The 27,224-nt window shown below is 42.5% G+C and overlaps 1 protein-coding gene across 3 annotated transcripts in view; it reads left to right on the forward strand.

Annotated features, from left to right (window-relative positions):
- The window catches only part of LOC308661157 (uncharacterized protein), a 55,214-nt gene extending 35,361 nt beyond the window's left edge, over positions 1–19,853 (forward strand). The window contains exons 7-11 of one of the 3 annotated variants that reach the window (XR_014024901.1): positions 7,677–8,057; positions 10,729–11,379; positions 13,959–14,550; positions 17,117–17,340; positions 17,852–19,853. Coding sequence is in view for 2 of the 3 variants with exons in the window: in XM_081315966.1 (XP_081172092.1) it covers positions 7,677–8,057; positions 10,729–11,379; positions 13,959–14,533 (1,607 nt within the window). In the remaining variant the exon portion in view is untranslated. Of the gene's footprint in view, positions 1–7,676; positions 8,058–10,728; positions 11,380–13,958; positions 14,551–15,865; positions 16,865–17,116 lie in introns of those variants that run through there. The other 2 variants (XM_081315966.1, XM_081315967.1) reach the window with 2 other exon arrangements.
- Positions 19,854–27,224: the final 7,371 nt, after the last annotated feature.

Genomic DNA, 27,224 nt, shown 5'->3' on the forward strand with positions numbered 1-27,224 from the left:
GATAGGTTTAGCCTTCTGAGCTTTCAGACTCGTGCTGGAGCCCATCCTGAGGGAACTTCTCTCTGTGCTTTGGGCTATTTTGTGTGTGGTATTTATATAGTGACTGGTTGTGTGGGGTTTTTTAGTTGTTGATTGGGGTGCTGATGGCCGGCTATTAAGCCTATTAAAACGTTGGCTGTTGTTTCCTTGTGCTGCCAAGTTGTTGCCTCCTAAGTACTTGATAAGCTGGTGGTAAGTCAGCGCTCCTGTCACTTCCCTGGCTGTTTTTGTGTCTGCTCGTCCAACAATCTTAGTAGCTCCAAAATTGAATGTCTGTTCTTGTTCATCGCAATGAGAGGCTCCTGATGAGTTCGGGTCTCCTTTTCTGACCCTTCGCTTGGGTTCTTGGACTCTGGTGCTTAGCTTCCTCCGCATCTGTCCTAACGTGCGTGAGTGAATTCATGGCAAACGTTTGCCTGATGTCATTTCACCTCACCGTTCAGCCGAAACAAACTCCAATTGTGCGATTCCTGGTCTGAAAGTGATTTCTCGCGTTTTCTCTTGCCCTTCATACCAGGTGGAAGAATCATAGGGGAGATCAAAATTGAGACTTTTCAGCAGGCCATTTCGGAGGCAGAAGATGGCTTTGCGTCCCTGCAAGGAGAAGAATCCCCAGGCGCCATTTCCTTGAATCCCGAGTCTTCCCCCCTCAAGCCCGAGAAACAACAGGGTGCAAGGCAGCAGGAAGAGGTGCGGAAGAGGAAATGCCCCCGACGTCGGAGAAGAGCCTGTAAGAGAAAAGGCAAACGTTACCCGCTGGAGAAGAAGCACACCTGTCCTGAGTGCGGACATGGAAGTTACTTTTACTCCGACTTGCTTAAGCACATGAAAAGCCACGCAGCAAAAGAGTTGCACAAATGTCTTGAATGTGGGAAAACATACCGGGACAGGTCATGTTTCGAGAATCACCAGAGGACCCACCTAACGCTGGACGATGCCAATGGACTCACGGAAAGAGCCAGGACGAGAAGCTCCGACTGCCAAATGAAAGAGGAATGCACGTGCTTTAAATGTGGAGTCGTTAAAAGTAGCCCATCAGGCCTCACCGAACACATGAAAGTCCACACGGACGAGAGACTTTACGAATGTCCCGAGTGTGGCAAATTGTTCAAGTGGCAATCCAACTTGTCTCGGCATCGGAATCTCCACACCAACAGGAGGTTTTCCTTGCGACAGTTAATGCGCAGAGGTGGGTCTGCGACACCTGGATGGGTGCAATTTATTTAAATGTTATTTATGAGAGACCTGGTCTCAGAAATAGGAAACCTTGCAGCGTGTAAAGCCAAAATTGATCGACTATTACAACTGAGCAATAATGTAGAACTGGCGGAAAGCGTAACATTTTCTTTCTAACAGCGCCAGCTAAATTAACTAAAAAGCATCCTTGACACGTCTGCTTAGTTCCTTTATGCCGGTTTCTCAACCTTGGCAACTTTTAAGGCACATGGACTTCAACTCCCAGAATTCCCCAGGGACGGTTTTCTCCAGCAGTGGTTTTTCCTTGTGACATGCTGCCAAGGTTGGGAAACCCTGCTTTATGTTGTTTGACAGATTTTTGGAGGACTAATAATTTCCCAATGTTATAGCCAGCCTTCCTCTGTTGGGTAGTCTTGATATTTTGCATTTCAGCTTAGGGCATGCTTATTTGGGAACTGCTCCCTCCCTCCCTCCCACCCTCCCTCCCTTCCTTCCTTCCTTCATCAAATCTTTGGCTTTGGCAGCATGCTAGAATAGAATCAGTGGCCAATACTAAATGACGTATATTGTACAGCACTGATGATGTTACCTAGTTTGGTAATCAAACATCTGCAACTAAACAACCAAGCTCAGAGAGCATCAAGGACCCCACAGTTCAACCCTGCCTGAGGTAGAAACATTGTCTTCTATCGCTGCTAAATAATATCTGGGTAAAAATGCTGAAGAGGGACGTGGTGGCTCAGTGGATTAGGACGCTGAGCTTGTCGATCAGAAGGTCGGCAGTTTGGAGGGTTGAATCCCGAGTGCCACGTAACAGAGTGAGCGCCTGTTACTTGTCCCAGCTTCTGCCAACCTAGCAGTTCGAAAGCGCGTAAAAATGCAAGTAGAAAAATAGGGACCACTCCGGTGGGAAGGTAACAGCGTTCTGTGCGCCTTTGGCGTCTAGTCATGCCGGCCACATGACCACGGAGACGTCCTTGGACAAACGCTGGCTCTTTGGCTTTGAAACGGAGATGAGCACCGACCCCTAGAGTTGGAAACGACTAGCACGCATGTGCGGGGGAACCTTTACCTTTACCTTAAAAATGCTGAAGAGTCATTCATTGAAGTTTCTCTGGAAGAGTTCAGTCTTGAAAAGCTTCTGGAAGGCCATCACAGAGAAAGTCGGTCTCCGTTCTGAAGAAAAGCTGTTGCATAATGCAGAGGCCAGGGTGCCAAGCTGCTCGCGTTTTGAATTGCACCTGATAGCTAATGCAGGAACTTCAAGGAAGGTGTCAGACGGTTATAATAACCAGCATCAGTGAAAAACTGGCATTTTGGACCCATTGCAGTGGCTGTTTGAAGGCAGCTCCACATAGAGTAGATGCGCGTAGTTTGAATTCACTCGGGAAAATTAGAATCCCGCAGGCGTTGGCTTTACCTGGGATACGATAGAACTGCAAATGGGATTTTGAAGCAGCAGCACAGAAAAGAGTATGGATCTTTTTGAACTTCGGTATTGGGGAAGACCGTGGAGAATACTGTGCTTGGAAGGAAAGAGATGAAGAAGACGACAGAATGGATGGACTCAGTTACAACTTGCATCGTTGCACCGTTGGAAGACGTGAAGGTTAAGGAGAGACATCACTCTGGATAAAGTCTTGTCTGGTCACTAGGAGTCATCGCTGACTTGCTAGCGCCCAATCAGAGTCTCCTAATCAGAAAGGCACTAGTCAAGTTCTCTTCTTATGGGAATGGAGTCTCTTTCAAAAAAAAGCAAATTCAGAAAGGCTGGGCTAAAGAAAGCAAAGATGGCTCATATGCCCTAAATCTGGAATACTTTTGTGCTCCAATCCAGTACAGGTGAGAGAGTAGATAGCAATAGCACTATAGCGGTTAGACTTAATACACCGCTTCACTGGGCTTTACAGCCCTCTCTAAGCGGTTTACAGAGTCCGCATATCGACCCCCAACAATCTGGGTCCTCATTTTACCGACCTTGGAAGGATGGACAGGCTGACTCCTTCCGCTTTCCAACTCACGAGGCACCTGCCTGGAAAGGAAGAAGTCCAGAAGTTCAGAGCTTGGTTCTGATTCTCCATCAGCTATGGTCAAAGGATCAGCTAGGGCAGAGGTAGGCAACCTCGGCTCTTTTATGACTCATGGACTTCAATTCCCAGAATTCCTGAGTCAGCATAGCTGACTCAGGAATTCTGGGAGTTGAAGTCCATGAGTCATAAAAGCCGAGGTTGCCTACCCCTGAGCTAGGGCCAGAGTTCAACATCCTACATATGTTGTCGGTGATCTTTCTCAGCGGGATAGGAGAGAGTTGATGCTTCTCGCATGTATGGTGGCTTCTGAAGTGGCTGGATGGGGTAAATAGGACATTAGAGAAGGAACACAGGAATCAAGGACGTTGCTGTTGTTCAGGCAAAGCAGTGAATGCCACTCCAAATTAAGAGGTTTTATGTGCATGCGTGTGTATATATCCCTTTCTGGGGATAAAGGTTAAGGAGGATGGAGATTACAAGCCATCAAATCACAATTTCTCAGCCTCAGCAACTTTTAAGGTGGATAGATTTCAACTCCTGGAATTCCCTAGCCAGCTCGACTTGTTCAGTTAATGTTACCGTTTGACTTTCTTTATGTTTGTCTCCATTCATTAAGTTTTTTTTTAAATTCCTTTTTTTGGGGTAGTACGGGTATAAACAAGGGACGCGGTGGCTCAGTGGGTTAGGACGCTGAGCTTGTCGATCAGAAGGTCGGCAGTTTGGCAGGTCGAATCCTGAGGGCCGCGTAACAGAGTGAGCGCCTATTACTCGTCCCAGCTTCTGCCAACCTAGCAGATCGAAAGCACGTAAAAAAAATGCAAGTAGAAAAATAGGAACCGCTATGGTGGGAAAGTAACAGCGTTCCCTTTGGCGTCTAGTCATGCCGGCCACATGACCACGGAGACGTCCTCGGACGAGCGCTGGCTCTTCGGCTTTGAAACGGAGATCAGCACCGGCCCCTAGAGTTGGAAACGACTAGGACACATGTGGGGGGGAACCTTTACCTTTTACAGTTATAAACAGTTTTAGTAACTCATCGCTTTCTCTTAAAATAGAACAAATGTTCTCTTCTTCCCATATCTCGTCTATTAGAAAAAAATAATAAATCTTTAAAGCCTCATTTTTCAGTCTTAGTCAGCAAAAGTCCATTAAGGGTTACCGGAAATAACATATCTGTTTTATTAAATAAATAAAATATTAAATAAAACATTTTTATATTCCTTTTTTTTAACAATCTTGAACTTTTTATTTCCCTTCCCTTTACTTTTAATAATCTTGACACTTAACTCCCCTGATGATAATGTCCTAGAGCTTGATTTTTTCCCCCCTAATTTCTGTTTGTCTCTCCTCACAAAATTTTTCCAAACTTAAAACAAGTCTCTTTTGTAAATCCAATATAAATAAGAAAGTTATCCAGGTCAAATGCTTTTGGCTTGTTTACACATCAGCCAGTTTTATTTGTGTATCCAGTGTAACATCTTTTTTTCACATTCCTGCAGCCTGTTATTTTAAAAGTCCACTTTCAGATCAGTCTTAATCTTTTCAGGTAAAACCTCTTCCATAACCTCTTCTAAATACAGTCTGTCTATAGAAGCAGACCCTTAAAATTAATTTCTCAAGAAACGTGAGCCCGTTGTTCACAAATACTCTTCAATATATCCAATATTAAGGTATCATTCCATTCTATATTAGCAAGTCAAATTTTAAGGGTTTTTCTTAAAGAATTGTGCTATTTGGTTCTGGTTCCTTCTAGTGTCCAATTTTTAAAATGCCATTTTTTTAAAAGTATTCAAAACAATAGCCTTTTCCCACGGGAAGGATTCTTATAATTCAGGGGTGTCAAACTCAATTTCATTGAGGGCCTCATCAGCATTGCAGTTGCCCTCAGGGGGCCGGGTGGGTATGGCCAGGGTGGGTGTGGCCTACTGGGTGGGCGTGGCTAGAGTGGGTGTGGCCTACTGGGTGGGCGTGGCCAGCTCTACATCGTTCGCATCAAGGGTGCCTATGGGGGCCTGGGCAGGAGTGGGGCAGATCTGGGGGTCTCTGGTAGAAGGAGAGTCTCTGGGCCAGGGCCAAGGCAGTGGGGGCCGTTCCCTCACTGTTCCCAGGATGGCTTCGTGGGCCACATGAAACCACTTCACGGGCCGGATCCGGCCCCCAGGCCTTGTGTTTGACATGTCTGACCTATCCGACCTTGACGAATATAATTCACCAGGACCCGACAGATTACACCCCAGAATTCTGAAGGAGCTGGCAGATGTTATCTCAGAAGCATTGCACCATATCTTTCAAAAATCCTGGAGCACTGGGAAAATACCTGAGGACTGGAAAAGGGCTGATGTGGTTCCCATCTTCAAGAAGAGGGGGGGAAAAAAACAGACCCAGGAAACTACAGACCCAATCAAGTCTTAACATCAATACCTGGGAAGATCCTGGAAAAGATAAATCAAAAAACAGATCTGCGAACAATCAGAAGCAAACAAAGATATAACTAGTAGCCAGCCTGGGTTTGTCAAAAACAATCCCACTGGTGACCACTTGTCTTACCATCTCCTCATGTACTACAACTGCCTGGAGCGCATGTGGGCGATCTCAAGCTCTCTTCTTGTCTGGAGAGGAAGCAGTACAAACAGCTGGTTCACTTCCCGGTTCTTCATCCTGCCACCCTTCTTCTTCTTCTCTGCTCTCCATCTCCTCCCCAGAAGTTGTCGCTCTCCTCCTCCTCTTCCTCCTCCTCCTTCCCCCCCGCCCCCCCCTCGCGTCTCCGATTTCTAATGCAGGTGGTTGTACATCAATCTATTTGTTCCCATAGGTGCCAGTGAATCTAATAAGGGCCACAGCAATTCTACGCAGGAGCCAAAGTCCCCGCTGGAATTGCTAGGAGAGCGCTCCACAGTTTTGCTGAGTGCTGTCAGCGATTCTAACCCTGTTTCAAGGCCACATCCGAGGCAGTCTCGAGACGTGGAGCTCTCTCAAATGAATGGGCTGAAAACCTTAAAAGTGATGCTGAAGAAACTCCCAAGCCCTCAGAAAGGGAAATACAAGGGCCCCGATGGTGACCGTAGAGTTACCAAGCCTTCCAAAATCATTAAAGACAGGACAGTCCACACAGGAGAGAGGTCCTACGATTGCTCTGGTTGTGGGAAAGCCTTCAGGAATCCGTATCATCTTTATCGGCATCAGGAAGGCATTGCCTGTCGTAAACAGAGGCCCATTTGTGATTCCATTTTTGCAGATGAGAAAATTACCTGTAGAGGTAGGTGTGATGACCTAGTTAGAGGTAGGTGTGATGACCTAGCTGATAATTAAATTAAACATTCTCCCTTCTCTTACTGCCTTTTATTATGTTGCCCTTTGTACTGCATCTGAGCAATTTGTTTTGCCATTCCACACCAGGAGAGAGAGAGAGACAGAGAGAGAGTGAGGATCTTTGCTAACATTCCTGTTTTCCTCTTTATTATCGAACGATTAGCAGTAAAATGTTGATTTTGGTGGTGAGAAAATCCATCGGTTTTTATGTAGCGGTGTTGTTTATCTTGCACTTTATTTCTCTCGGCGATAAATTATAGATTATATCGGGCAGTGTTGGGTTTCCGGGCTTAGAAGATCAAGACCTTTGAAATGAAATGTTTTTAGCAATCAATAATGGCAGGTAGAGAAATGTATAATCGCTTATATGTTTTTTTTTAAAAAAAACACATTTGATTTATATCGTCCTACCGAATTTTTTTTTTAAAAAAAAATCTTCCCAAAAAGCAAGCGAACGAAGGCCAAGTATTTTTTTTTTCCTTCTTTTGATCAAAAGGTCATTTTATTTTCCCTGGCTTTATTGAAATGGACTTTATTCTGAAATGCAAATACGTGTATCGTTAATAAATTAGAACAATTCCCAAGCACTTTCTACAAGCTTTTAAGGTTCCAGTCAAACCATTTTTGCTCTGTCTTGCCTTGAGAGACAATTGGTAAATAAATAAATAAATAAATAAATAAATAAATAAATAAATAAATAAATATTTTCAGGTTGATACATTCCCAGGTTACTCTATGGAGACTCTCAGCCACCCAGGTCATAGTTGTCCCCAAGATGCTTTTTCACAAGGCAACTGGACTTCCTTGTTTTTCTTTGAAGACGTTTCGCTTCTCATCCACGAAGCTTCTTCAGCTTCTGCTGAAGAGCTGAAGAAGCTTCTTGGATGAGAAGCGAGAGGTCTTCAAGGAAAAAACAAGAAAGTCCAGTTGCCTTGTGAAAAAGCATCTTCGGGATTCCGAGTTTGGTTATGGCATTTACTTCATGGCGCTACTTTCACTCTGATTGGAACCAACAAGCTGATCAGCCGTTACTGGCTGGTATTAGCTGGACTCGATAAGGTTTGCAGCATTGCATATCTAAGCTGTTGATTGTCCTTCTAGGTGAGGGAGAATCCAGAAATACAACTCTTCTGCAGCAAAACATCAAATTGGAAGACGAGGATGGAGCCTATCAAGCTTGCAGTGATCAACCTTCTCTGAGGGGCTATCTGAAGACAGAACAAAGAGAGGGCAGTGCTGCTGGGAACGAGGCCCCCGAACATCAGGACTCCAAAATGCATTCCTGCACAAAATGCGGATACCAGGCGGAAAAATTGTCAGACATTCTTAAACATTTCCGAATCCATAGCAAGGAAAAACCTTACAAATGTTTGGACTGTGGGAAGTCCTTCAGATGGTACTCAGCCCTCATAAAACATCAGCAGAGCCACGTAGCCAGTCAGCCAGCGCCCGTTATTGCCGAATGCGATGTGACACTTAGTGGTAAGTAGAAATTAAGATGTTAAATGTAATATATTATGACCTTGCTGCTTTTTTTCCCTACAAACAAGGCGTTCCAAGCAGTAACGAACGGGAGACCTCTGATCCCCCTTTTCCCGTCCTTTTTCTTCATCTTGTGAGGTAAACAGCAAATCAGGTGTATTGTCATGGTTCTGACTAATGAGACAGTTTAAAGAACATTCCGGCATTGTTTATTCTAAAAAAGTCTATAATAATGAGAACGAAGCATCAGCACTCATGGATCGATGCCAAAATATGAATTCTCCTCCCCTGAACACATCGTATCAAACTCAATTCCCTCCCTTAATTTAACGTCATAAATCACATTCTCCAATTAGTTTAACATGCAAAGCTTCTCTTCCATTTTATTTCGCGCCATTCCTTATGTTATTAAAAAAAACCACCGGGGTAGCATTCTCCTCCCCCTCCCCCCAGCTTCATTTTTCAAAAGCAAAGCAATTTAAAGGAAAAGACTGCCTCTTATATTGTCAAGGCAAAAACGTCCAATGTTTGCAGCGTTGACATCCGCCCCCCTTACAAAAAGGATAGAATCCTGTAATGTAAAGAAAAGCATACATCAGGGATTATCTCTTGGTTTGCTGGGGTTTCTTTCATGAAACGTTTTAATGAGTCAGTCAGCCTTCACATTGCTAGATTTCACCCAAGTAGCTTCAGACAACCAGTACCGCTTCCATTGTACTAGGTCAGGGGTAGGCAACCTTGGCTCTTTTATGACTCATGGACTTCAACTCTATGGTCACATGATCAAAATCCAGACGCTTGCCAACCGACTCACAGTCACAATGGTTGCGGGATCACCTTTTGTGACCTACTGACCAGCAAAGTCAAAGCAGACGCCAGATTCGCTCAACAATCATGTTGCTAAAGTAACAATTGCCGTGATTTGCTTAGCAACTGAGAGAATAAAGGTCGTAAAATGGAGGGGAACTCATTTAAGAACTGTCACTTAGCGACAGCAATTTTGGGCTCCATTGCAATCATAAGTCGAGGACTCCCTGTGCTTTGCAGGTAAAAGAAGTCCATAAACAGCGAGATCTTGGAATAATAATGCCAGTCTGAAAAAAAAAACTTGGCTGGAGTTTGGTTTGACCTCCTCTGGTCTTTGAAGTCAGTAGAGCTTACTGGTTCTACCTGGGAGTGCAAAAAATTGTTGTTTAGGAATTTGATTTATTAATTGATTAATCAAATTTACACGTTTTCTCATCTCCTGGGCAGATTACAACAGTCACCTAAAACAATCCATAAATATTCATGATAGGATAGGATAGAATTAGAATAGGTTAGAATATATTAGAAACAGAATTAGAATCAAATAGAAACCGGAATCGAATCGAAACTGGAATCGAATTGGAATAGAACAGAATAGAATAGAATCGGAACAGAACAGAGTAGAATAGAATAGAATCTGAATGCAATAGAATCAAATAGAATCGGAATAGAATGGAATAGAATCAGAATAGAATAGAATAAGGAATAGAACAGAATAGAATCAGAACAGAACAGAATAGAATAGAATTCTTTATTGGCCAAGTGTGATTGGACACACAAGGAATTTGTCTCTGGTGTATAAGCTCACAGTATACATTAAATAATTGCTAAGAATAAAATGATGGGCTATATACTGTAAATGTCCCATTCTTCTTCAATGATTCTACTATTTCCCATGATAATAAATGAAGGGATAACACCGTGGTGGGTCTCTCCCTGAAGGTGCTTGCTTCCTATCGTAAGAAGACCCAGGGTCACGGTTCCGACTAATGAGACAGATCAAAGAACATTGCATGATTGTTTATTCTAAAAAAGTCTATAATAATGAGAATGAAGCATTGGCACTCATGGATGGATGCCAGAATCTGAATTCTCCTCCCCTTGACACATATCCTACAGAATCTCCCTCCCTTAATTACACATCATGAATCACATCAACCAATTAGTTTAACACACGAAGTTTCACTTCCCTTCTGAAGCGCGCTCTCCCTTATCTTCTCAAAACATCTGGGTTGAATTCCTCCCGCGCTTTAGTGATTCAAAGCCAAACAGTTAAAGCCAAAGGCTGCCTCTTATATATTGTCAGTGCAAAAACATGTCAACGTTTGCAGCATTGATACCCAGTTTGTCGTAGTGGTTAAGGTGCTGGCCTAGAAACCCGTTCCAGTCCCACTTTAGGCATGAAAGCTGTCTGAGTGACTTTGGGCCAGTCATGAGTTTAATAATAATAATAATAATAAAAAAGAATTTTTTTAAAAAAATAAAGCATGTATATGGAAATTCACCATTAGACTCTGTCTCAGAGCCTTTTAATGCAGTTACTATCCAGCAAAACCTCACTACATTCTTGGGAATTTCGGAAGAAAAAGCCAGCAACTCTTAATTTAGGACTCAAGTCTGCACAGTGAATAAGGAGAAAGGCTTGTGAGTTTGAGGGCGGTAGAGTAAAATGCAAGTTCTGGATCTGACCGCAGAGTAATAAATATTAATTTGACTGCTGAGACAAACTTGAAAATCCATGTCTGCTGCTTAACGAATTAATCAAATCCGAAATAGGAACAGGGCTTATTTTGCCGCTGCTGCCTCCCCCCCCCCTCAACCCCCTGTTTTTTCATGATCTGAATCATTTCTGTTTCCCTCACAGATGATGAAGAGTTGATTAACATCTTAGCGAAGAAGCCTTCCCGGCAAGAAGCAGGCGTGCACAACGTTCTAGAGAAGCCATCCAAACGCTCCCCGGCCGCCGTTTGTCCAGTCTCCAAGTCTTCCGGGCTGGAGGCCTCCAGGGAACAGAACGGAAAAGGCAAATCCCCTCGTTGCAGAAAGAAGGTGAAAAAAACCCGATACGAAGGTCTGGAGAAGAAACACGAGTGTCTCGACTGTGGGCATCGCACCTATTTCCTGTCCGACCTCGTGCGGCACAAGAGGGTTCACCAGAACGAAACGTCCTACAAGTGCCCCGAATGCCAGAAGCTCTTCGTCCAGTCCTCCTTCCTCAGAGTTCACCTGAAAATGCACAAGATGGAGGGGAAGACCGTGACGACGCAAAAAGCCCCCCAGGGAGAGAGGAAGTACACCTGCTCAAAATGCGGACACAAAACGTACAAATTCTCCACACACCTCTTGCACCTGCGAGCCCACATGAGCGAAAAAGAGACAGCTTATGTATGCGATGAGTGCGGCAAAGCTTTCAAGTGGAGCTCTAATCTTTCCCGGCACAAGCGGACCCACGCGTCCAACGAAGGCTTGAAGATCAGGAGGCCTTCCTTCACCCGGCGTTACGAGATAAACCGAGGTGGGCACTCCAGATTTCGGCCCTTTGTTAATTTAAGCGTAAGCCGTGGTTTTCTCTCAGTTATAAGCAGGTTGGCAGAATAGCTTTAAAAAAAAGGGACGTACAAGTAAATACAGGTAGTCGTGGACTTAGAGCAGTTCACTGAGCCTTGGTGGAGCAGTGGGCTAATGCCTCCTTAAGTAACACCAGCTGCCTGCAATTAGTGCAGGTTCGAGTCCCACCAGGCTCAAGGTTGACTCAGCCTTCCATCCTTCCGAGGTAGGTAAAATGAGGACCCAGATTGTTGGGGGTAATTAAGCTGACTTTGTAATAATGCCGCTTGGGGTGTGTGTGAAAGCCCTAATAAGCAGGCATATACATAGAATGAAGGCTACTGCTAAGCTTGTAAGCCGCCCTGAGTCTTTGGAGAAGGGCGGGATATAAATGGAATTAAAATAAAATAAAAATAAATTTAGTGACCGCTCAAAGTTACAACGGCACTGAAAAAAAGTGATTTGGGCAAAATGTCCTAAAACCGTGATGGCGAACCTTCTAGAGACTGAGTACCCCAAAACCTCCCCATCCCCGCTCTGCCCCACCCGCCCGCAGGGCCACTCACCGCTTTCACGGCCCGCCGCAGGAGATCGCCTAAGCAGCCCAGCAGCACCATGGCAGCACCCTCCATCCACGCCCCACAGCATCATGGGTGCGTGACGGGGCGCGAGGGCGGAGTCTTGTCCCTGCTGCCCGGCTGCCATATTCTTGGCTGCGCTGCTCCGCGCAGACTGCGCCCTGGGGCTGCTCTCCTCCAGGGGGCGCTGCTGGTGAGAGTGCTGCGGGGGGGGGGAGGCGGGGCTGGAGCGATGGCGCATGTGCCCACAGAGAGGGCTCTTGAGTGCCATCTCCGGCACGCGTGCCATCGATTCACCACTGCTGCCCTAAAACATAGTCACGTGATTGAGGAATGCTGCAAATGGCCTGGTTGCCGAGTGCCCGAAATGTGGTCATGTGACAGGAAGTGGCCCTTGAGTGATACATAATCCCAGGCAGGTCTGCTGTAACTTTGAGAGAGTGGTCGTAAATTGAGGAACACCCATACACTCCTGGACAAAAGGTGAGATATAAATCTAACCAATCGTGTCAGTAGAAGAGAGGTGTTTTTGACACGTGTCCCTTCCAAAAAATCTTCAGTTATGGGAAGTTGCCATTTACAACTAGAGGCAGTCCTCAACTTGCAACAGTTCAAAGTGACCGTGACCGTTCAAAGTTACAACGGTACTGAAAAATGTGACTTACGACCGTTTTTCACACGTACGACCATGGCAGCATACCCGTGGTCAAGTGAGCAGAATTCAGAAACTTAGCAAGTGACTCATATTTATGACGCTTGCAATGTCCCGGGGTCATGTGATCCCCTTTTGCGACCTTCTGACAAGCAAAGTCAAAGGGGAATCCAGATTCACTTAACCGTGTTACTAACTTAACAAACGCAATGATTCACGTAGCAACTGGGACAAGAAAAGTCATAAAATGGGGCAAAATTCACTTAGCAGAAATTTTGGGTTCAATCGCGGTCTTAAATCAAGGACTACCTGTAGTTTTCTTTTTAAAAAAACCTCCCTAAAATAAAACAGGCGTATTGTTTTAAATTGAAAATTCAGATTTAAAATTGTACTAACTGCTATAACCAAATTATTTGTAAGGAATCATTTGGTTGAGTTAGGCAGCTGTAGAAATTAGATTAATAATAATACTAGATACTTAGAACAGGCGTTTGACTTGACTTATTTTGTTTTGTGAAAATACAATGATTGATCTCAATCGTGGCAAAAGGTGTAAAATTAGACATGAATCACTTAACCAGTTTTGGCCCAAATTGTAGTCATAAGTCAAGGACTCCCAGTATATGCCCTCAAGTCATTTAGCAACCAGGTAGATAGATATTCTCCATGAAATACAGCTGATGGAGATGAAGAATATAGAATCACACACGGCTAATGTACTTGATAAGCTTCATGTTAAATGCCATAGTATAATTTTTGAAAGTTTAATAGAAGAGAAATTTAAAACATTTTGGAAATGTTATGCTTTTATCTGCATTTCAGTGGTGCAGTGGTTAGAATGCAGCATCATAAGCTAATTCTGCCGACTGCCAGCAGTTCGATTCTCACCAGCTCATGGTTGCCTTCCATCCTTCCGAGGCCGGTAAAATGAGAACCCAGATTCTTGGGGAGCCAAATGCTGAGACTGTAAACCGCTTAGAGAGGACTGTGAAGCGGTATATAAGTCTTAAGTGCTATTGCTATTGCTATTAATAGAAAGTTCCATTAGGCCTGGGGTAGGCCACCTTGGCTCTTTTATGACTCGTGGACTTCAACTCCCAGAATTCCTGAGACAGGCATGCTGGCTCAGGAATTCTGGGAATTGAAGTCCACGAGTCATAAAAGAGCCAAGGTTGCCTACCCCTGCATTAGGCCAATGTTTCTCAGGCATGCTGTCTGGGGAATTCTGGGATTTGAAGTCCATACCTCTTAAAGTTGCAGAGACACCCCTTCTTTCCCCGGCAGTGTCACATTTAGGCTGTTTCTTTTTCTCGGCAGACGATGAGACCCCAAAGAAAACCGCTCGAGTCCAGCTGAAGAAAATAAGAGGCCGTTTCGTGGGGTCCACCACCTCGGAAATAGAGGCGTTGCGTGAGCATTGGCGCAACTACAAGCGTCAGCAAAGGAAAAAGGCAGCCAGGAAACCCCAGAAAACGGAAGAGAAGGAAGAGAAAGGAAGGAGAAAGGAAGAGCAAGAAAACGTCGCAGAGAAGAAGGTGAAGGAAGAGGAAGAAAGAGGAAGTGAAGAGAAAGAAAACGTCGCAGAGAAGGAGAAAGAGAAAGAAAACGTCGCAGAGAAGGAGAAAGAGAAAGAAAACGTCGCAGTGAAAGAGAAAATTACTCCAGAATTATCACTCCGGGCCCGGCTGGAAAAATTTGCTTATTCCAAAAGTAGAGTGAAAGAGCATAGCCAAGCAGAAGCGGCACCGGATCCGAAAGTCTCAGCACCGGACCTGCCGCATCGTGAATGTACTGTGTGTGGGAAGAACTTCACCTACGACGGTCACCTTGCCAATCACCAGAACCTCCACACCGAAGCGAAACCTCACAGATGCCACGAATGCCAGAAATGATTTCCTAAGAGAGAAGAGTAAGTTGGGCCACGCACCAGATCTCTCCCAACAGGGGTGAATCCACTGTGCTGAGGGTAGGAAAGATTCCTGTCAGGAAGATTACCTCCTGAGGGTGCATTAAAAAAAATTCCAGCCTGTCCCAAAGGTGCATTTTTCAGGAGGCAACTGGACTTTCTCGTTGTTGGGTTTTTTTGTTTTTATTTAAAACATTTCACTTCTTCAGCTCTGACTGGACGGTGGGGAATGGAAGGATTTATGTTCTTTGCGGAGAGCTGGTCCTTTGAGAGAAAGAGAGCGAACCTCATTTTTTTACTGTGGACACAGTGGCACACATTAAAAATGAAATTCTGTTGCTTGCTCTCAAAGTGTACATGTAGATAAAACACACATTTAAACACACTGTATACAACATATGTATAGACCCTGCACCCTTACGTTTAAGTAGCACGTAAATATTAATCACTGTCTATCTTGAATACATAATGGAAGGAGGAAGCTTTAGAGTTCACAAGGTTAATACTGTGTGGAACAAAGCTGTGACTGAATCTGGATGTTCTGCTTCGGATACCACGGAGCCCCCTCCTCCCAGAAGGCAACAAGGAAAACAGGTCGTGAAGAGGATCTGTAGTGTCCCAGACAATCTTACGGGGCCTGTTCAAGCAACGCTTCTGTGCTCTGTCCTGGATGGGAGGGAGGGAACTGCCAATAGTCTTTTCAGCCATCCTCACCACTCTGCACCGCCTTCCTGTCTGAAGCAGCGATGCTTCCAAACCAGACTGTGATGGTGTATGACGGGATGCTCTCGATCGTCCCTCTGTAGAAAGTGGTCAGGACAGGGGAAGGAAGATGAGCTTTTCTCATGCAATGCAGAAAAGGCAGGAAAAGCACATCTTCCTTCCCCTGTCCTTGGTGGAGCAGTGGGCTAATGCCTCCTTAAGTAACACCAGCTGCCTGCAATTAGTGCAGGTTCGAGTCCCACCAGGCTCAAGGTTGACTCAGCCTTCCATCCTTCCGAGGTAGGTAAAATGAGGACCCAGATTGTTGGGGGCAATTAAGCTGACTTTGTAATAATGCCGCTTGGGGGGGTGGGGTGTGAAAGCCCTAACAAGCAGGCATATACATAGAATGAAGGCTACTGCTAAGCTTGTAAGCCGCCCTGAGTCTTCGGAGAAGGGCGGGATATAAATGGAATTAAAATTAAATTTAAAAAATTAAAAAATCCCGTCATACACCATCACAGTCTGGTTTGGAAGCATCGCTGCTTCAGACAGGAAGGCGGTGCAGAGAGTGGTGAGGATGGCTGAAAGCCTTTGTATATTTGTATCCTTTTAGAGAGTCATTGAGGCCACCTGGAGGTTGACCTGTTTCATCAGGGTCACCTGAGTATGGCAAGTGGGTGTGGACCCTTCTTGGCTGCAGGATGTTTTCTGCCCTGTGTCCCTTCACTGAAGAAGATTCTTAGATGAGAAGCGAAACGTCTTCAAAGAAAAAACAAAGTCCAGTTGCCTCCTGAAAAAAGCACCCTTGGGACAACCACGATCTGGATGATGGAGAATCTCCATAGACGTTAGTAGCATGGTTGTTAAGTGAACCTGGCTTCCCCATTGACTTTGTTTGTTGGAAGGTCGCAAAAGGTGATCTCGTGATCCCGGGAGAATGCAACCGTCATAAATACGAGTCAGTTGCCAAGCGTCTGAATTTTGATCTCATGACCCTGGGGAACAGTGGAAAGTGCGAATAACGGTCATAAGTCACTTTTTCCGGTGCCGTTGTAACTTCGAACAGTCACTAAACAAACTGTTGTAAGTCGAGGACTGCCTGTAATGAGGGAGTAGGGTAAGTAAAGTAAAGAAAGGGAGAGGGGCGCAAAGTAAGAGAGAGAAAAAAAACTGGCTTCCAACTTTTTTGGGTGTGGTAAAACACTAATTAGTAAGATAATCGGAAAAGTTATGTTCTTTAATTAAGTTATGTTCTTTAATTAAGTTATGTTCTTTAATTACCCTCTCTGCCTCCTTCATCTCTGGCTTCATGAGCCGTGGTGGCGCAGTGGCTAGAATGCAGCATTGCAAGCTAGTTCTGCCAACTGTTCGCAGTTCAATCCTGACCGGCTCAAGGTTGATTCAACCTTCCATCCTTTCGAGGTGGGTAAAATGAAGAACCAGATTGCCGAGGGGCCCTATGCTGACTCTGTAAACCGCTTAGAGAGGGCTGTAAAAGCGCCGTGAAGCGGTATGTAAGTCTTAAGTGCTATTGCTATCAGTCTTTCCAAATTGGGTTTCCATTTTTACCCATATAGGATTCTTGCTGCAGTCAACCTTACGATAGTTCCACTTTTTATCCAATTTTTTTTTATAAAAAATCTAATAAAAACTTCTGGCTTCAGTTTTATGTTTGTTTTAAGACCCTTCCAAATGAAGGCAAAACTGTGGCCCCAATATTTCCTGTAGGGCAGTGCTCTCGGAAGTAAGCTAAGTGGGGGGATCAGGAGTTGGGACATCACTACACCAACGTGGGAAATGCCTAATCTGGGCGTGCAGAGGTGTGTCTTGATTTTTCTTTCTTTTTTTTCCTCCCTCCTCCCAGTTTGATTTACGCACCTGCTTGCACAGTGTACATCGCTCGTGAAACAAGACAACACTTCAAGATCCCCATTGGACCTCTCTTCTGATGAACCACTCCCTTCGGGCAGCAGAGAAGGCCAACTTGGTGGATCTGCCTGCGAGCACGGTTGGATCTGCAGCGATGAGCAACCCTCCGAATAAGAAGTGGCCGCCGGTTGACCTCTGCAGATGAAACACCCAGCAACAGTAAACTCTCTTGTTTTCGGGCGAGCTGCTGACTCTTTTGTCTTCTCACAGTTGTCTTCTCCCCACTGGTGTTGATGTCCTTTTGAGCATTTGTGAAAACTTTAGAAACGTTCTCCGGAGACCGGAGAACATTGTCGTGCAGGAAGGGGTCAGTCTGTTCTCTGCCGTCAGCCAACAGGATAACAGTATTTCGGATAACACATTTTGTCCCCTTCTGTGTTGCATAGCCCTTCTCATTCTATTACTCCTTTGTGGGAAGAGAATTCACGTCGTTCCACCGCAAGTCTGTTTCTCCGCCTCACAGCAGAATTCAAAACTCACTTTGACTTCAGAGATGCTTCAAGAAAAGGCTCGGGAAAAGTAGTTTCCAAGGATTTGGGGTAGAAGCAAAGGATTACCCACTGAGCAGTGAATTAACAATAATCGTTTAGTATTTAAAAAGGTGAACAGCTTTTTTTTTTAAAGAAATTGATTTTGTGTCATAATAGACTTTTCATGTTTTGTGTTTTAGGTTCCCTGTTGAGTGATGCCACACGATTCCATGTCAAGTATGGATGGGACAGCTGTCCACACAATATACACTGTTAAAAATTTTAACTCCCCCCCACCCACACTTAATCAAAAGTAAAGAAAAGGGCGAAAAGTCCGAGAAAGTAAGAAACGGGAAGTGATGGAGTTGTATTATTAACATGCCCACCCAAGGAATGGTGAAAGGGACATTATAATTGTTGAGCATAAATCTCGGCCTAAACCCCGGTCTTCAGATTGGTTCTTGGACTTGGACTTCGTTACATAACCCAAAGCCTAGTTAAGACTAAGATAGGCTCGCCCTGAAGTGTGTTAGTAAGTGGGTATGTCTCACTCTTAAAGGACCACCCTCTTGGTAAATATACTCCAAATAAAATCTTTCACGGGCTTCATCTAGTAAGGAATTGAGTGTGACACTGGAGGATTGCGGTGGGGAGACTTATTTCAGGTCTACAGCTTCAGCAAAGGCCTTCGGTCTTGTATCTTTCTACAACAGCCTCACCAGGGCACAAACAGGAGTTCCAGCTTCTTCATCTTTATTTTAATCTGCACTGGGTGTTTCTGCCAAGGTCAGTGGCTGTTTTTAGCAGGTGCTAATGCTCTTCTCCTACACAGAAAGATTAATTTCCCCCCCCCCCCCAAGTAGCTTAAAGTCTGAAGAGCAAGCAAAACCAGCCAGCTCAGCTCATGGCTTGGATGTAGCCACCCAAGTCCTACAAGAAACAAGTAAAAAAAAAAAGCTGAGTGGGTTGAGTTGTCAAGGGAAAAGATTGAAGGAATCCAGAGGAGAGATGGCAGAGAGCCAGTTTGGGGCAAAATATTAAGGGAAAAAGCTTTTTTTAAAAATCAAAACAAAACTTTGAGGCAGCGAAGTGGACTGCCTTGAAAAGTACAGCTCCTTGCTGCGATCTGTCAAGAGCAGAGTAATTGTAAAAATGCACAAGGCTGAGTAGGACGGGGATTTATTTAGAAGGACAACCGCTTTAAGTCCTAACTGCTTGACTGGATTTCTAATTCAGATTTGCAACTCCAGACATTTTCCCGTTTTTTAGCTATCCTCGACATCTTTTTTTTTCCCCTTCAATTTTTTAAAACTACTCTCGCTGTAATACAAGAAACAAGAGCCTTCTTTTTTTTAAAAAAAAAAACTTACTTTGATTTTTTTTTTAAAATGGTTGTCAACTGCAAGCAGATTGTGAAACACTAAGCCTGGTTGGATCTGGTTAGTACGTGGAAGAGAGACTTGTTAGAAAATCTCAGGGCTGTAATTTAGGCTGGGGGAAAAGATGAAAAAGTCTCCAATATAGGAAGATTACAGAGAGCGGAAAATATCTGGGGGAATGGACCACTGATTTTTGTAGCCCAGCAGTCTGTTTCTCATAACTGGCTGATTCTAGGAAACCCTCCCAACAAGCCATGAGGCCTACAAGTAGGTTTCTACTGTCCCTGAGCCCAGAAGCTACTGATGTGCACGGGTATACTGCCTCTTTACATGGAGGTTCTTCTTTTCGCCTGACGGCTAAGGTTACAAATATTCAGGGACAAGAGAAATCACTTGACCAAGTTTGTTTTTCATAATTCTGGGAATATGGTAAAACCCATCCTTATCCGGGAAATTCTCAATCCGTTTAATGCAAAGTTTCCCAACCTTGCAAACTTTTTAAGATGCGTGGACTCCAATTCCCAGAATCCCTCTGTACTATGCTGGCTGGGGAATTCTGGGAGTTGAAATCCATACATCTTAAAAGTTGCCAAGGTTGGAAGACCCTGGTCTAATGGGAGCTGCTACTGGGTGAGATCAGGACTGGAGTTACTAGCTTATGCAATTCTTTTAAAAAAAAGTTTGGAAAATTATTAGATTTGAATGGAAACGGGGGGAAAATAGGATGTAGTAGGAGTCACAATCCTGTTTGCTTGTATATTGTGACAGATTTGGAAAAGCTTATTGATGCATTCAACAATAAAAATTTTTTACAACTTTGGAACCTCCAGAATCTTCCTTTCATTTGTAAGCATCGTGTTAGACTGGTTTAGAAGAATAAGTCACCTTTTGGCTTCCATGCTGCAAGTGTGTTGCAAACCTTTTAAACCAGCCCAGTCACCTCAGATGGGTGACATATACATTGAATAAATAAACCTGCAAATATTCTTACTTAATGTTGAAGCACAATAGTTTGTGATGAAATGAATGGCAAACAAATTTAATAAATAATAGGCTTCCAGTGTGCCGACGCAGCCGCCGTGGACGTCTGGAAGCTAATCTCTTTCACGTCCAGTTTCGCTTTGCTGGGGGACCCTGGAAAGGGTTGAAAGCTGCCCTGTAAGGGCGACCAGCAAGGAGGTGGATCCTTGCTTGATCGCAGGAGGGCGGTAGCCCTTCCGCTTGATCCGGGGCAGCCCTCCTAATTGGCGGACGAAAGACCGGCCATAGGAATATGGCTTGTCACTAGCCTGCAGACAGCCAAAGTCACATTTACTATCAGGCAACTTTAAAGCAGCACGGATGACACTGGGTGAGATCTACCTCTCTTAAATCCTAACTAACTTATTTACCTGCATAAGCTGCTCAAAGTACTTTCCCCCCTGTGGAGAGGGAAGGGAGATTCTATCCCTCCCCTTAAAAAACAGTGGCGACTGACTATCCAGGAGAGTTTAAAACATTGCAAGAAGAACTTGATCCTAATTAAAATTTTATTTTTTTAAAGTTTGTGGACTAAAATATTTTTTATTCTTACTGGAGATCTGAGTTTTTACTTACAAAAAAAAAGTAAAGTTGAAAAGATTATAAAAATTTTGGATTTAAAAGAAAACTCTAAATGGTATGGGCAACATCTTGTGGCTAAACCTGAAATTACAATTTGTTATTGCTTAAAAGAGACTTGGCCAGTAGACCAGACTATAGAGAAGACTTTTATAACCTTTTGATATCAGCTGTGAGAAGCCCAGCTATGTTCTATACTCAGTGACATTTTTTTTTACATTCTCTGATTATAAAGCTTTGAACCTAGTACACTACTAAGAGAATATGGGTGAAGATCAGGAATAGATTCTCTTTATGTTGAAAGCAATTTATGAAACACTTCTTACAGCTGCTGATGAAATAAGTTATAGAAAAGAACAAGATGTCAGCCCAGATATACGATCTCAAACTTTGATTACAACTAAAAAAACAACTACACAGAATATAATAGAAAAAGTGGAAAAATTCAATATTATAACAAGATTCAACTGACCAACAAACCCAGTTAATGGAAAACCCAGAAAAGGAACTGAAAACGTGGAAAAAGGAAAAGACTTCCTATATAAATCAGAAGAAACCTGAAGATCAAGAAGAAGTACAGACTGAAGAGAAGATAAACAGTTCAGAACAACTATGTCGAGATGGAAAAATAGACGATTTGTTAATCCTCTCAAAAAAATGGCAACCAGATGGCTTTTTCTACATCAAACAATATACATAACAACACAGGGAAATTTATTTGATGACTCAAAAGCATGGACATGGAAGACGATTTGGCAAAGAAAGAAAGCTAGAATAAGACTAAAGAAAATTGGGATTTTGACTTATTAGTGAGAATTAAAATAGAATATACTCAACTAGATAAGATGTGTACTTTGAATACTAGATATTGTTATGGGTTGAGATAAAGAAAACTGGTCATTTAAAACTTGGAAGTATAGGACTCCCAATTTGCCGACGCGGCTGCCATGGATGCTTGGAAGACAAGCTCCATCTTCCTTGTCCAGTTTTGCATCGCTGGGGGACCCTGGAAAGGGTTGAAAGTCACCCTGTAGGGGCGACCAGCAAGGAGGCACCCTCGCGGGAGAGCAGTAGCTCTCCCGCTAGAGCTGGCAAAACCCTCCAAACCAGCAGACAAAAGACCAGCCATAGTAATATGACTCATCACTAGGCAGCAGACAGCCGAAGTTACACTTACCAGCTTTAAAGTAGCATGGAAGAGACTGGGTGAGATTTTTTTTTACAAATTTTATTAATTTTGTAATATTACTTTCACATATTTGAAAAGCAACATAGTGACTTAAGACGCCCCTGGGTATTTAGTCGCCGCTTTTTCTGGAAGGAGGGCTAAAGTCTCCCTTCCCTCACCACAGGGGGGAGAATGCTTAGAAGCTTAAGGAGGTACAGAAAGTAATTGGTGTAAAAGAAGTAGATCGAGACTGGGTGAGATTTACCTTTCTTAAATCCTAACTAATTTTTGTACCTGTATTTTTCCCCCTGAGGAGAGGGAAGGGAGAATTTAGCCCTCCCTCCAGAAACAGCGGCGACCGAATACCCAGGGGAGTTTAAAATGTTGAAAAAATTAACTGGATCCCAATCGGAATTTTATTTCCTAAAATTTGTGGACCAAACGATTATTTTTTACTCTTACTTTCTATTTTTACTGAAGATCTGGGTTTTTCCTTATAAAATAGAAGCAAAATTGAAAAGATTAAAATAACTTTGTGATTCAAAGGAAATCTTTAAATGGCAGGAGCGACATCTTGTGGCAAAATCTTATACTTCAATTTGTTATTGTTTAAAAGAGACTTGGCTGACAGCCCAGAAAATAGATAAGATACATGTAACCTTGAAACATTAGCTGGGAGAAGTTCAGCTGTGCTCCCTACCTAGTGGAAAGAAAGAAAAAAACTTTCCTTTTGAATTTCCTGATTGTAAAGCTTGTAGTCTAATATATTATTATGGAAGAAGATCAGGAACAGATTTTTCCTATGGAGGAGGTTCAGGAACAAATCCTTTTTATTTTGAAAGCAATTCTTCATACCCTCTTTACAGCTGGTGACGAAATAGTGGGTATAGAAAAAAACAAGGCAGCCCCAATCTGCAAACTCAAACTCTAACTACAACCAAAGAATCACCTATACAGAATACAATAGAAAAAGTGGAACAATCAAATATCATAACAGAAGATTTAACTGCTCAGCAAGTACAGATAATGGAAAATCCAGAAAAGAAACTGACAATATGGAATAAGGAAAAGACTTTCAATATAAATCAGAAGGAACCTGAGGATCAAGAACAAGAACAGACGGAAGAGAAGACAAACAGTTCAGGACAACTACGTCAAGATGGAAAAATAAAGAGCCGACCTGCTAGATCTGCTGGCCCTCTCAAGAAAATGGCAACCGGATGGTTTTTTTCAACATCAAATAATAGACATAATAATACAAGGAGATTTGTTTGACAACTCAAAAGCACGGACATGGAAGATGATTTGGCAAAGAAAGAAAGCTAGAATAAGACTGAAGAAGAATGGGGTTTTGACCTATTTATGAGAATTAGAATATACTTAGTTAAATTTGAATACTGATTTCCTCATAAAGGTTATATTGATGAATGTAATGAGTATGTCTATGTAGCAGTTAGAATAAAAATTATTAGCTTAAACATGAGATAATAGATACAAAGAGGAAGAGAGAGGAAGTATTAAACGGGGGGGGGGGGAAATTTGGTTACTAAATTTAAGATATTTGGAATTATTAGAAAATAAGAATATTATATTGTGTTATTGATTTGTTGATGTAGATGGTGAGAATGTAAATAGATAAGACGTATACTCTGAACAACAGATTTTGTGAGGAATTGTGATAAAGGGAATTGGGGTCATCTAAAATTTGGAAATGATAAATATTAAACATTAAATTTAAATATTAATGGAAAATTAAAATTGGGAAAAAGTCACTAGGTTATTGATTGTCTAAAAGATTGTTAAAAACAATTAAGATACATATAAACTAAACTACTGATAAATGTAAGAAAGTTGCTTTTATTTGATTGTTAAAATAAAATTTGTGTTAATTTAAATAAGAGTACATATTAATGGAAAAGAGAGAAAATATTTACAGTATTAGTTTGAGATTTGTACTAATAATACAAAGGAGCCTTGGTGGAGCAGTGGGCTAATGCCTCCTTAAGTAACACCAGCTGCCTGCAATTAGTGCAGGTTCGCATCCCACCAGGCTCAAGGTTGACTCAGCCTTCCATCTTTCCGAGGTGGGTAAAATGAGGACCCAGATTGTTGGGGGCAATTAAGCTGACTTTGTAATAATGCCGCTTGGGGTGTGTGTGAAAGCCCTAATAAGCAGGCATATACATAGAATGAAGGCTACTGCTAAGCTTGTAAGGCAGTCTTAGTCTTCGGAGAAGGGCGGGATATAAATGGAATTTAAAAAAATATATATTTGTAATTGAATTATTATAATCCAGCCGCCACATTGCTTTTCAAATATGTAATTGTAACAGAAAACCAATAACATTTTTCAAAAATAAAAACAAAACTTGGAAGTATAAATATTAACAGTTAAATTTGAACATTGATTTGTTATAAAGGTTAAATGTAAAGGTAATTAAGATACACATAAGCTAAAAAGCTATTGATAAATGTCATATGTTTTTACTTAGCGGTAATAATAAAAACTACTAGCTTAAATGTGAGAGAGTAGATATTAAGAGAAAAAGAGGAAGTATTAAATGTTAAAATAAAATTTTGGTTACTAAATTTAAGATATTTGGAAATTATTAGAAAATAAGAATGTTATATTGTATTATTAATTAGTTGATGCAAGATGGTGAGAATTTAAATAGATAAAACGTGTATCCTGAACATTAGATCTTGTGATGAATTGTGATAAAGGGAATTGGGGTTATTCAAAACTTGGAAATTATAGATATTAAACATTAAATTTAAATATTAATGGGAAACTAAAAATTGGGAAAAACTAATTAGGACATTGACTAAAAAGATTGAATGTTAAAATAACTAGGATATGTACAAACTAAAAGTTATTGATAAATGAAAGTTATTTTTATTTGATCGATATAATAAGAATTGTATTAGTTTAAATATGAGACAGTAAATACTAAGGGGAAAAGAGAGGAAATATTTAATGTAATAGAACTGTACTAAAGATATTTGTATGTTATTGAATTATTGATCAACTCCACGCTGCTTTTCAAATATTGTAAAATATGTAAAACTAGAAAATCAATAATGTTTTCTTTAAAAAAAAATAAAATGAATAATTTTTTTAAATAAATAATAAAAACATAAGAAATTCCTGATCTAATTAATCCCTTAATTAATTCCACTTTAGCATATTGCTAAATTTCCCTTGGGACGCGGTGGCTCAGTGGGTTAGGACGCTGAGCTTGTCGATCAGAAGGTCGGCAGTTTGGCGGGTCGAATCCCGAGTGCCGCGTAACAGAGTGAGCGCCTGTTACTCGTCCCAGCTTCTGCCCACCTAGCAGTTCAAAAGCACGTAAAAATGCAAGTAGAAAAATAGGGACCACTCCGGTGGGAAGGTAACAGCGTTCCATGCGCCTTTGGCGTCTAGTCATGCCAGCCACATGACCACGGAGACGTCCTCGGACAAACGCTGGCTCTTCGGCTATGAAACGGAGATGAGCACCGGCCCCTAGAGTCGGAAATGACTAGCACGCATGTGCGGGGGAACCTTTACCTTTACCTTTTTAAATTTCCCTTAGGACTTGGTATTTTTCCCAATTCCACCCTGGGCAGTTTCGTGTGTGTGTGTGCGTGTGAGGGATTCTGGGAAATTCAGTCCCAGATCTGTTCTGGATCTCACAAGGACGGGACATCAGGGAAGATTGATGCCGCCTTAGAAAGTAAATCTTGTGATGCATCAGGGATTGTGAAGACTTTTTTTAAAAATAGAATCAGAGGATTAAAAAGGATCATTTAGGTCAACCTGCTGTCCAGAACAAGGGCCAAATTAAAGCCGGTGCAGCAGATGGCTGCTTAACCTCCACTTAGGTCCGCTCTGAGCTTACGCCCACCCGTGCTGGATCACTGGTCCCAGGCTTCAGTGTGAAAATGCTTTCCCTATTTTTTTAAAGAAAAAAATCACAAAAATAGAGTAAGAAAAAGCAGAGCAAAACAAAATGGACGTGTGTAAAGGCTTCTCAGACAACCTTATGTGCATGTAAAGTTTTACAGGTAGTCCTTGACTTACAACAGTTCATTTGGCGACTGTTCAAAGTTACAACAGCACGGAAAAAGCGACTAAAGGCAGTTTTTGACACCGTCATTTGAACATCCCCACGGTCACATTATCAAAATCCAGATGCTTGGCAAGTGACTCCTATTTATGACGGTTGCCGTGTCCCGGGGTCACGTGATCTCATCTTTTGCGACCACCTGGCAAGCAGTCAATGGGGAAGCCAGATTCACTTAACAACCACGTCAGTAACAACTAATCATTTACTTAAAAACTGGTGAGAAAGGTCATAAAATGTGGGAAAATTCACTTACCGACTGTCTCATTTCGGCAATGTAAATTTTGGGCACAACTATGGTCGTAAGTTGAGGACTACCTGTACACCACTGTTTCAAACAAGGATGATCATGTAATCGTCCATGCATACTTTACATCTATAGACCACTCTAGTTTTTTTCCATACGGTCTTTACATGGGATCCACCCGAATTCCTAATCAAATCTTGTCTGGCATGAATTGTGCCCTAACAAGCAAGGATCTGTTTCTGCCATGATACCAAACAGAGAAATGGGGATCTTTTAGGTTTGCATGTTTTTGTGAGGCTGAAACTCACCGTCAGATCACTGATCACTTTGGTGACTTTCGGTCAGGCAGCACAACTGCAGAGCTGAATTTTTTGAAATATTTGAGAAAATAACACACGGACTATTTGAAACTGATTTTTGAACGCCTTTCAAAACGATGTTCTGAGCTGAATTCAGGAAAACTTTACAGATTAAAAAGGATTTGGAATATTTTGGATTACATTTCCCGCAACGGGATTTGCTGATTTTATTTCTGGCAGACACTCATGTTTTGTTTTGTTTTTTTAAAAAATGTGCCAAGGAAAGGTATCGCTTTGATTTTTTTTTTCCTCAAGCTCTTAAACTCTTTTCCAAAGTAGGGTATAAAGGTTCAGTGCTGGACCTGCCTGGACACAAGGTGAGGTTGGTGGAAGAAGCCTTGGAAGATCCCATCAACAGTAGTTAGAAGGGGCAAGCTAGCCTCTCTTGACACACCATGGATAAAAATGCAGGCGCAAAATTGAACAAACTAGCAATCCAGTGATGGCGAACCTTTTAGAGACCGAGTGCCCAAACTGCAACCCAAAACCAACTTATGTATCGTCCATTGGGTGAGTGTGGCCCATTGGGTGGGCGTGGCTGTGGTGGTAATGGCAGACTGGGTGGGACTAAAAAGTTCAATCAATTCCAACGTTGCAAGATCTTTTTTTTTCTCCTGCGAGAACTTGAAATTGATTGATCGATTGAACCTTTTTTTTTTTGCACACGGCGGCGGAGGCCTAAAGCGAAAAGGTTTTATAAAACTCAATTGAAGGC

The sequence above is a fragment of the Vipera berus genome, assembly GCF_964194415.1.
Source record: "Vipera berus genome assembly, chromosome: 2".
Taxonomy (NCBI): Eukaryota; Metazoa; Chordata; class Lepidosauria; order Squamata; family Viperidae; genus Vipera; species Vipera berus.